At 34.6% G+C, this 12,614-nt stretch overlaps 1 protein-coding gene across 1 annotated transcript; it reads left to right on the top strand.

Moving 5' to 3' along the window:
- Window positions 1–1,712: 1,712 nt before the first annotated feature.
- On the top strand, window positions 1,713–7,280 carry LOC139495839 (galactoside alpha-(1,2)-fucosyltransferase 2-like). The gene is made up of 2 exons (XM_071284235.1): window positions 1,713–2,097; window positions 5,963–7,280. Exon 2 carries the CDS (start codon window positions 6,030–6,032, stop codon window positions 7,164–7,166), a length of 1,137 nt encoding a protein of 378 aa, XP_071140336.1. The 5' UTR covers window positions 1,713–2,097; window positions 5,963–6,029; the 3' UTR covers window positions 7,167–7,280.
- Window positions 7,281–12,614: the final 5,334 nt, after the last annotated feature.

The following is a 12,614-nucleotide window of genomic DNA, read 5'->3' as shown; positions in this document are numbered from 1 at the left end:
CTGATCACTATCTCGAAAAAGATCACCGTAGCCGGATAAATTTCTTTTACTCTCCGGACCACTATCTCAAAAAAGGTCACCGTAGCCGGATTGATTTCTTGTACTCACCTGATCACTTTCTCGAAAAGGGTCACCACAGCCGAATGAATTATTTTACACTCCTGATCACTATCTCGAAAAGGTCACCAGAGCCGGATAAATTTCTTATACCTCCTGATAACTATCTCGAAAGAGTCACAATAGCCGGATAAATTTCTTTTACTCTGCTGATCACTATCTCGAAAAAGATCACCATAGCCGGATAAATGTCCTTTACTCTCCTGATCACTATCTCGAAAAAGATCACCGTAGCCGGATTGATTTCTTGTACACTCCTAATCACTATCTCGAAAAAGGTTACCAAAGCCGAATGAATTCTTTTACACTCCTGATCACTACGAAATGTACCGAGGTGTGACGAATGATACACACATTAAATATCAATTATAGTTCGCTTGTATACTAAATCCACATATGATTGATTCATTATTGGTTGCTTAATGTCCAGTGGCAAATATCTCATGCATTTTTGGGATGATAGGCACAAATTTTTAAGGATATGATACATTCAGATAAATTGCTTTTACTCTCCTGAACGCTATCTCGAAAAACGTCACCATAGCCGCATAAATTTCTTTTACCCTCCTGATCACTATCTCAAAAAAAGTCACCATAGGCGGATACATTTCTGTTACTTTCCTAGTCACTATCTCGAAAAATTCACCATAGCCGGATAAACTTCTTTTACTCTCCTGATCACTATCTCGAAAAAGGTCACCATAGCCGGATAATTAATTTTACTCTCCTGATCGCTATCTCGAAAAAGGTCACCATAGCCGGATAATTAATTTTACACTCCTGATCACTATCTCGAAAAAGGTCACCATAGCCGGATAATTAATTTTACTCTCCTGATCGCTATCTCGAAAAAGGTCACCATAGCCGGATAATTAATTTTGCACTCCTGATCACTATCTCGAAAAAGGTCACCATAGCCGGATAATTAATTTTACTCTCCTGATCACTATCTTGAAAAAGGTCACCGTGGCCGGATACATTTCTTTTGCTCTCCTGATCACTATCTCGAAAGAGGTTATCAAATAAAAAACAATATAGGTAGACCCTGTTACAGAGGTCTGAGGTCTGTGAAATTTATAAAATGAAAATATATCTGACCAGGACAGAAATTGTGCCTTCCATCAAGCCTACTACGGACCTTTTATGAAAGGGGTTAACTGTCGGTGACTAGAAGACCTAAGAGACCATATTTCTTATCCAAAGTATTTTTTTTCAAATTGACTTGTTCAATAAAAGCCCGCACTGTGATTAGTGAAACTGCAGTAATTGTATTTATTCTTTCATCTACATACACAAATTGTACATTCATGCATTGTAGCGGAGTTTTCTATCCATGTCGATATGACTTCAACGCAGACCGCACTGAAGAACCTCAAGTTAACAGTTATGTAAACGGTATTTTAACATTATCATTTGCTCGCAACAGAAGCAGGATACCACGAGACTATAAACGTCTAGCTATATAGAATACGTTAATCAATTAATTTAATCTGTCATCCCGTATTTGTATTTATATAGTAGAAATAAATAATTTTTGTTTTTCACATATGTACAATTTGTGTGCTTATGACGTTTGCTGTACAATCGGAAATGTTATTTTTTTAATTACATTTTTTTCACATTGGAATAGATTACGTTCTACTGCTTATTTAATTGGCTATTAATCAGGAAACATTCCAAAACTCTGTTAATCACAAGGGATATCGAATAAAATGCGAACTCATAAATAATGTAACTCTTGAGAAATCCAATTGACATTTGAACGTCACTCTATCCGGTATAACCTACCTTTGTTGTTAAGATATTTAAATATTTTCGTTGTGATCATTCTAAAGTGATATGTTGGATTATTCTTAAATCAATATGACAGACAGGTAGAAAAAACCTCTGGCGAACCTCAATTAAGGATTATCTGACCATTGATAACAGCCGTATAAAGACCGTATTGATTTTGTCACAGTAAAATGTTCAAGCCATAACGTAAGTATGATTTGTATCTATATATGTGTTATTTCCTTGACGGGGAAGTAGATATGTATATTTTTAACTAGGCGACTCGCCCTTGACTAGCGTGTATTGTATACGTGTGTCCGCTTATTTTACAGTGTAACTTTTTGCTCTCGAGTGTACTTAAGTTAGATATTGAAACCTTGGCGACAATGTTTTCTCTAACTAATTATGGAGAAATATAGGTATGTGATTAATTTATACTGCTGTCAATCAAATATTTCTGCGAGCATGTGGTGCTTATAATATATGTACACCGTGCATGAACAGTAAAGAGCGTAGGCGGATTAAGGGGGACACCGGACCGGGCCGGGGGGGATACAGGGTTTCCTTTTCTTATGGTCTTCTGACTTAAAACATAAATTTTAAATTCTTATTTTTTTTATTTTTTTTTTTATTTTCACCTAACTACATCCTTTTAAAAAGATGACTTTCCAGTGTAGGATAGGTCATGATGATTCACTCAATAAATGTTTTACAAATACAAAATAGAATTTAAATGTTTACAAGAAAAACTAATTAGACTTTAATGAAATTTTGACCTTTATAATATCTATTTTAGACTTTACTTGCTTAAGCTTTATTTAGTTTAGACTCTACATGCTAAAGTTTTTCAAGATTTCAAGATTTCAAGATTTTATTCATAACCTCAGACACATACTTGTGTACAAGAGGACAATATATAAAAACATATCAAGATAATACATAGCGAGACAGGACAAACGAAACACAAATACATAGTATATTATAAAAGACAATTGGTATAATTAGATTAAGTATTTTATGATTTTCTTCACGAAAATTGATAATTTCCTTTGATAACTTGAACTTTCCAATAATTAAATTGAGAGAGGAAACGAGAAATGTGTCAAAGATACAACAACTCGACCAAAGGGCAGAAAACAGCACAAGCACCAACAGGTCTTCAACACAGTGAGAAAATCACGCACCCGGAGGCGGGCTTCATCTAGCTTCTACACATAAAAGCGTCTTACTTGAGAAAAAATAGACGTCACACAAAACTCCGAAACTTATAAATGTACCAAAATTAAGAAGACAAAAAAAATACAACACTGACAGGGGCCCGAGTTTCCTGACTTAGGGCAGTCGTAGAAATGCGTCAGGGTTAAACATGTTTTGTGATATTTCAACTCTCCCTCTCTATACGATCCTATTCCTCTAGCCAATGTAGAATAAACAAACATATTGTAATACGGACAGTTAAACTTTCAAGAAGTCCGAGTTCGATGTGACTAAAGAGTTACAAAATAGATGAATCGGTTCAATTTCTCAAGCTGTGTCATGCACATGTTATTCAGTGTGTAGCAGAATATAGTCGATCTCTTAGACAGTGTTATTAGATGTGTCAATACACGATGTGTCAATACATGATGTGTCACTGCAGTTATACTTTAAATATTGCTTTTATAGATTATTTATATATCATCTTTTGTGTATTTACCTTATACTTTGCTCTTATACTAATAATTTGTGTGTAATTATGTTGTAACGTTTGCTTTAAATATTTATTAATTGTATGTTCATTGAATCTCATTTATGAGGAATTAAAGATATGAATGAAGAAGTCCGAGTTCGATGTGACTAAAGAGTTACAAAATACAGGAGAAATGGCCTCACTTTTGATTTTAAATTAGCTATTTATATTTCTAATCCTTATGAAACATTTTCATTAGTGAACTGAATTTCTATGACTGTTTTCAGGTCAATGGATTCATTTCGAAATTTATAAGTTGATATTAAAATAAGGAGACGTGGTGTGGTTATAAATGTGACAAATATAACTGAAGTTTTAAACCAATTCTATAATAGGAAACCGTATGTTCTTCAACGTACAGTCGACTATAAAAGGCCCTGACATAAAAATAAAAGTGAAACAATTCAATCGAGAAAAAGTAACGGCCTAATTTATAACAAAACAATAGACGAAAATGACATAAAAACAACAATGACACACAGACGGATTTGATGTAAGATAACGTGGTAGTTTAAAGTGCACTATTGAAAGGACACTATTGAATTTGTGTATTTAAAAATACTGTAACATATTACCTTTACTTACTGTAAACAGTTGTATAAACATTTAAACAAGTTATCTAAATATTTTTAAGTATATATAGCCATGTAAACTTCCACGAAAACTGAAAATAAAACTGAGAATATAGTTGGCCTTCTGATTTTGTTCTCGAATTTTATGATTATTTTGTTTATATAATTTTTGTCCAACCTGCGACTTCTGACTTTCGCAGAAAGATCGCCATAGGGATAGTGATCCGGTGGCGTTAAGTAACTTCTTAAAAGCTTTATAATTTAGAAGGTGGAATACCCGGATGCTTTAAACTTATGTTTTGGAGTTTCCGTCCGTCATATCTCCATTGTCATTTTCATGGTTCAATTTCTCCTTGAATAAAAGTTAATATTTTTTGTTATGTTAATTTCTCACTTATTATGAGTTATAGAATAACTATATTTAGTATGTGCGAACCTTGCTAGATCATCATGCCCGTCATACAGTTTTCATCTGACCTCAACCTCATTTCATGGATCAATAACTAAGGTTAAGTTTTCGTGGTCAAGTCCAGATACTATAAACAGTCCAGATACTATAAACAGTCCAGATACTATAAACAGTATGTCTTCTATATTTGGTGTATGGAATGATTGTAAGGTGTAAATGTCCATCTGACAGGTGTCATCTGACCTTGACCTCATTTTCATGGTTCAGTGGTTAATATTAAGTTTTTTAGTTTTGGTCTTTTTTCTAATACTATATGCATTAGGTCTACTGTATTGTATGATGCTATTGTATGATGTACATGTCAGTCTGGCAGGTTTTAATTGACCTTGAAATCATTTATTGCTCGGTGTTGAGTTTTTTTTGTTTTGGTCTGTTTTTCTTGAACTATAACCAATAGATCATCTATATTTGTCGTACGATTTGGAACGATTGAAAGGTGTGTATGGCTGTCTTGCAATGTATTATCCGACCTTGACCTCATTATCATGGTCCATTGGTCAATGTTTAGTTTTCTTGTTTTAATCTGTTTCTTAAATACTTTTAGCAGTATGTCAACTGTATTTGGTTTATTACCTGATTGTAAGGTGTCCATGTATTTCTGGTTTGGTTTATCTGACTTTTACCTCATTTTCGATTATCTTGTTAAGTTTATTTGATACTCGTAGTAAAGCTTAATAGACAGGACTATCAACATAAATTCAAAGAAAGGCGAGATATTTCAGCCGATGTACAGCACCGTACGAGTAAATCCGCTAAAGTCATAACTGTAAGTTAAGCAATCATCAATCAATCAATCGTTGAAGGTTAAGATTATCATGTGGTGCTCACCAACATTTTGCGAGGACAACACAATTTTGATAAATTGCAATAGAAACATATGGGAGGCTCAGCATATTTCTTCAAGGATCACCAAGGGAAAAGGATTTCAAAAACTCTGTTCTAGAAGTACTAACAAACCAAGCCAATACTATAGTACAGAACGTTAGTATTGTAGTATTAGCACGAAAGACTTTAGTTTCGGCATGCTAGAACGTTTGAATATTTAAAAGTATTGGCGTTGCAGTACTTAAAAGTGTTCCATAAATCCGATTAAAGTATAAAAGAAATAGGTGCTGCCTTAGTACTTACGACAAAAAAAAAGCAAATGTGGAGATGTGGTTTGATTGTCAATGAGACTTGTATTAAGTTAATACGAAAAAACCCTGTCATATAGTCAGCACAAAAACAAAAGGTTGATGCGAGACGTTAACTTTTTTTTTCTGTTTTCTTCTACTTTTTTAATTTGTTGTTTGCTTCTTTCAGGAGGGGATCAACTAGTATAAAATCTAATGGAGAATACCGAGACAGTTCCGGTCAAGTGGAAACAGCTATGCCGAACAGACGCCAGGACCAAGTTGGAACAAATGGATTTTTCATTTGGACATATGGAAAGTTTTATATGTTTTGCCTTATTGCAGTTATATGTTTTTTCCTATTGGAATATTCGGACTACACAGAAACAAGCAGTATTCGTATGCTTCCAAAAATGATTGAAAAAAACGAAATGAAAGAAGTTCATAAAGTTGAAACGAAAGGAGTGACTAAAGACTTGCCTCCTTCTCGAGAAACGATAGTGAATATTGTAGGCAAACATAACACAACAAAACCGGTCTCTGCTCGACAGAATTCAAGTAGACAATCTAATAGTAGTAAAGATTTGACTGACTTTAAAAGGACACATTTTATGACCGCCAATGGCCAAGGTCGACTTGGGAACCAACTATTTCAAGTAGCTTGTCTAATTGGTACCGCCTTCCGTCATAATTACACACCGTTTATTCCACGTAACCATCGCCTTAACCGTGTATTAGACTTAAAACAAGCAAAGGATATACACATGACTAATATTGCTAGAATCGGTGAAGGCAAAGCAATGGCCTACAACAGTAAAGTTGAAACAGTATCCCATGATAAAAACTGGACGTTAAACGGATATTTTCAATCATGGAAATATTTTCATCATTGCAGACATGAAATAATCAGTTCGTTTAAATTTAAGCAAAATACAAAAAGAAAAGTGATAGAAATTCTTAAAACAATCAATGCCAAAGGGCGGCCATTGATAGGTGTACACATTAGAAGGGGTGATATGTCGTCGAGCTCTGAAATGAAACGAGGCTACAATGTCGCAACACCAGAATTTATTACAAAAGCATTTGCATATTTTAGAAACAATACTATCAAACCTTTATTCTTAGTTGTCTCTGATGATCCGCGATGGTGTAAAGCGCATGCTCATGGACCGGATGTAATCTACGCTGGAACCGGAAGTCCAGAAACAGACATGGTGTTGTTAACATATTGCAATCATACAATTATCACCTCTGGATCGTTTGGTTGGTGGGGAGCATATCTATGTGGGGGTAAAACAGTATATTTCAGTAATTTTCCTCGTAATGGAAGCTGGTTGGCTACAATATATAACCATGACGATTACTATCTCCCGGAATGGATTGGGATGCAATAGATCATGTGACATATATAATTGTGTGCGCGCACCCGAAATGGATTGGGATGCAATAGCTACACATGTTAGTGAGCGCGCATATGTGATTTACTTTAATGTTGAATCCTTAAACTCTATGTGATTAACTTATTCAAACTTCCATGAAAATATTGACGAAGCTGGTAGTTCGGTTTTAGTATTGTGTACATTTTGAGTTTGTTGACTGCGAAATAACCATCAAAATATTTTGCCTTTAATGCAACAAAATCAATGTCTAAACTGTGTATTACGAAATGCTCATTTGATTTTTATGTCATTGGATGGGTAGGAATTGAGTAGAATTATGTTTGCCTGGTAAAAATTTAAAATAGGTAATCTTACACATTACTTAATGAAAAAGCATATTGTGACCCACAAAATGCATGATACAAAATGTCCCAAACCGATGATAAATTTTAAATCCTGCATAGAAAAGATTGAATTGTATATTCTTTCAGTAAAAATTCTTCCGTTTTATCGCAACATATTTATCGAATATAAAAAAAGAAATCTCGGCAATTTGTTAAAAATAACAAACATAATCTACCCACATAATTGTACCAAATGAAAATTTATAATTCCATGTGGTTGTTTTTAAGGGGAGAAGGGGTATGGTTTTTTTCTTGGATACAAGTTTGTTTTTGTGCAAAGCGCGAACATTTCAAGTTTTAAGTTTTTCAACGCTATCATCCAACTTATTTTTTCAGATTTCCAAGGTATGGAAAATTATTCAGAACACTTTTTTTGTGTCATCAGGTTGACCACAATTTATTTTTTTCATCAAATTGGGGAACGAAATGTTGTTTCCCCCCTCCCCTTCCCCTTTTGAAGTTAAATAGTAACTGTTGTTCCCTTAGCGATGTAATTCAAATGCATTTTTTTTTGTGTTTCACATTTTTTCAATGGCTTCTGTTTGCCGTCAAATACACAGATGGTTTACTTGATGTTGAGCATGTAAAACATGAACAAACAATCCATCTCTATGTTTCACCAGTGTACAGATTAAACCGTTTTAAGTAATTTGAATACCTACAGAGTTGGATTAAAGGGGAGGGGGAACTGACCTATGATAGATTTTCATAAAGTTACAATGGAACTGACCAATTTCAGACAAAGTTTACTTACCGTCTGTAAATACTGTTGCAAGTTTGTGATGTAGATATAGATAGACATGAATGGGCAGATCAAGAGAGGTTCGAATATTTTTAAAGGCCAAATAAAAAAATATGGGTGTTTCCTATTTCTCTACGTTCCTATATTTTAAGCTTAGAAATAGCATACTTTAACGTTTTTTCGGCCATTTTTCAACTAGCACTGTTGGAGTCAGATTTTTTCTCTCATTGATTTAATTTAAAAAAAATTGTCAAACGAAAAAAAATCCCAACCTACCTACCCTGTTTTTCAAAAATGTTATAAGAAACACGTATATTATTTTATTTGGTATGAGGCGTCTAAATTTACAAAAATAACTTGAACCTTGTTTTAACTGATGGAACCACACTTTGAAAATAATTATTAATTCACGCATGTTGCTCTTTCCACAAAACGACTACGATTTTCGGAAGTAATTTTTTTTCGTAAGATGTTATGTCAAAACAGTCGCTGAAACTTAAAATTGAAAATGGAAATGAAGACTGTTTCTAAGAGACAACAACACAACCATAGAGCATACAGCAGCCGAAGGCCACCAATGGGTCTTCAATGCAGCGAGAGAAACTCCCGCAACCGGAGATTTTCTACTGCTGTTGTTGTTTATTTGTACTTTTTATTGGGGGGAGGGTAGTGGAAGGGTCACTCTTTCTACTGATATAAAAGAAATATTTGTATTTTCCATAACTGATGAACATATGTCAAATAGACTTAGATATACATGTTAATCTATGAGAACATTACGAACACCTGAAACGTTTTCAAAACCTACCAAACGTGCAAGATCATGAACTGTTAGTGGTATTTTAAAACTCGGTGTATTTAGTTTGACAATGAAATTGTCAAGACTAAAAATATCATGAACACACACTGTATTCACAAATGTTAAGAATTTAAAATATTTATTAATTTTGTTTTGAAAAATGTGAGCTATCGATGGAGATATTATTTTTGCCAAATGTATTTATGTAATCTTTTATCTTTATAAGTTCTATTTATAAAATAAAGATATTAAATTATTTGTTTGCATCAGGTTGTTGACTTTCCTTGTAGAAGAAAAGCGTTTCTAGCGTAATTACACAATTTAATCCTGGTATTTATGAGTTTATATAAAACGACTGGGCCGAGGGTATCACCCGCCCAGTAGTCAGCACCTATGTGTTGACACGAGCTATTATTGATATGGTCATTGTTATAAATTAACTGTTTACAAAACCTTGATTTGTTTTTGAAATACTAAGGCTTTTCTACCCCAGGAATAGATTACCCTAGCTGTTTTTTGCAAAACAGTTTGGAATTTTTAATCCTCAATGCTCATCAACTTCTTACTTTTTTTGCCTTTTTAACAATTTTTTATTCGAGCGTCACTGATAAATCTTTTGAAGACCAAACGCGTCTGGCGCAAATAAAAAAGTCAATCCTGGTATCTATGATGAATATATTTACTGAACTGGTAAATAAGCTTGGTAAATATTGTTCCGTATAATTATGTAAAGTACAATTAAATTTGCTGCAAACAGTATTATGCTAAAATATGCATATGCGTAGAAAGTAGACATGTAGAGTACCCGACCTGTTTAATATGTAGACATGTAGACATGAAGAGAATGCCGATGAAGATCTAGATCAATCAATTGATTTTATTTAAAAAAAAAAAGAAGGGTTTAGATCATGGAAAATGTTGTAGATATTTGGTACTAATACAAAATCAAATAAACAATTACAAATTAAAAGGTTTCTACTACAAAAAAGCTACGACGTGTCTGTAACAATAAGATGCGGTATGAATGCCAATGATACAACTCACCACCAGAGACTAAATGCCATGAAAATTAACAACTATAGTTCACCATACAACCTACAACAATGAGTAAAACACATACCGCAAACCCAAGTTTATTGTATTAATCATGTATATTAACGTCTGTTGTCGTTTTGGGGGTGTGTGGTTTTATGAGAAAGTGATGTCCTTTTAAGTTTTTTTAAAAGGTTTGCTTTTTTCCTTATACACTCTCGCAAGTAACTTCAAAACTTCTCAAAAAAGAAAGAAAGACAAAAGGCAATTAGTTTGAAATTCTTAAAAAAAAGGGCGAAAGATACCAGAGGTACATTCACACTCAAAATTATTTTATATCTACCTGTGTGATGTCAATTGCGCGATTGTACTTTACTTACTTAGGCCCTTGGCTCCTCCGGGGATCATAGGCCATTGACGAACTCCCTCCATCTAACTCGATTTTGGGCAAGCTTTTCTAGTGTGTTCCAGTTGTGTCCTTGCTGCTTTATTTCCGATTCTGTGTCCCTATGCCAGGTGTTTCTTGGTCGTCCTTTGTTTCTTTTTCCTTGAGGGTTCCACTTAAGTGCCTGCCCTGTAATGCTGCTTGCTGGTTTTCGCAGTGTGTGGCCTATCCATACCCATTTTCTTTTCTTGATTTGGATGTCAATCGGTTCTTGTCCAGCTCTTTTCCATAGGTCTTCATTTCTTACTTTATCGAATCATCTGATGTTCATGATTCTCCTTAGGCAGTAGTTGATGAACCTTTGGAGTCTAGACAACATTGTTTTGGTTGTTCTCCATGTCTCTGATCCATACAAGAGCACTGATTTAACGTTGGAATTGAAAATTTTCATTTTTGTGCTTCTTGAGATGTTCTTGGCACTCCATACTTTCCCTAGAATGTTAAAGATGACTCTGGCTTTGTTGATTCTTGCTTTTACATCAGCGTCTGTACCTCCTTCTATATTGACAAGGCTTCCTAGATAAGTAAACACCTCTAGTTCTTCTATGTTGGTGCTGTTCATCTTTATTGGTTGTTTACTTTTAGTATTGATCTTCATTACTTTTGTTTTTTCTTCGTTTGGTTTAAGTCCAAGCTTTATAGATGTTCCGGACCATATGAGTATTTGGACCATACGCGTATGGTCATGACCATCTGGGTATATACTCATATGGTCCGACCATACGCGTATGGTCCAAATACTCATATGGTCCGGATCATAGATGTTGAAGAGAAAAGGGTTGTTTTTTCTTGCATTTGTTGTTGTGTACTGGATATAAGGACTATATCATCTGCAAAGTCCAAGTCCTCTAGTTGTTGCCCCATAGTTCATTGGATTCCATTTCTTTTCCCTTCAGTTGCTTCTTTCATGATGCAGTCTATTGCCAAGAGGAAAAGAAAAGGTGATAGCAGGCAGCCTTGTTTTACTCCAGTTTTAACATCAAAACTCTCGCTGAGCTTGCCTTCATGTATAACTCTGTATTTCATGTTGTTATAGGAGTTTCTGATGATGTTTATGAAAGGTTGTGGTATTCCATAGTGTGCCATGATGTTCCAAAGGGTTTCTCTGTCCAAGCTGTCGAATGCCTTTTCGAAGTCAACGAAGTTAATCAGTAACGAGGTGTTCCACTCTAAGTACTGTTCAATTATTATGCGTAGTGTGGCTGGAGTTTTTCGTCTATAGCCTTAAGAAGTCGTATAAGGCGAATTCTATTCAGTACCTTTCCTGCCACTGATAGTAATGCAATTCCTCTGTAATTTTTGCATTCTTTAAGGTTGCCTTTCTTTGGTAGTTTTATTAGGTGGCCCTCATTCCATTCTTGAGGCATTTCTTCTTGCTGCCATATATCACAGAATAGTTTATGTAAGAGGTTAGCTGTTAGGTCTGGGCTGGCCTTAAAGGCTTCTGGTGGAATGTTGTCCGGACCTGCTGCCTTTCCTGCCTTCAACTTTTTTACAGTTGTTTTAATTTCTACTTTTACTTTAGGTTAAGGTTTATATGAAAGTGTATTAGCTGGAGGTTGTCTATTCAGAAGTTCTTTGAAGTATTCGGCCCATCTAGCAATCTGTTCTTCAAAAGTGGTAAGGACCTTCCCATTTTTGTCTTTAACTTGTTGACCGGTTTGTCTAAATTTGCCAGCAAGTTTTTTGGTGGTATCATACAGATCTTTCATGTTTCTCATGTTTGCAGCTTCCTCAGCTTGTGTATGCTCTTTTATCTTTTCTTACACACTGTCTAACTTCCTTGTGGGTTTTGTTGTAGTCAGTTTGAGCATCAGCTTTTGATTTTCTAGTTTTGCTTCTATTCAATTTGTCTTTTTTTCTGTTTTCTCTCATTAACTTTCCTGAGAGTGGCTGGTGTAATCCATTCTTTTTGGGTGTGTTTTTCTACCAAGAGTTTCTTCACATGTGCTGTTTATTAAACTTTTATCTGACTCCACTGGTCTTCGATGTTATTAAGTTCTTCTAGCAGCTGGAATTTGTTTGAAAGTGTTATGTTGAA

Source organism: Mytilus edulis, chromosome 11 (assembly GCF_963676685.1).
Source record: "Mytilus edulis chromosome 11, xbMytEdul2.2, whole genome shotgun sequence".
NCBI lineage: Eukaryota > Metazoa > Mollusca > Bivalvia > Mytilida > Mytilidae > Mytilus > Mytilus edulis.
The sequence above is the reverse complement of the archived record's forward strand: the minus strand, read 5'-3'. Positions and strand labels throughout refer to the sequence as shown.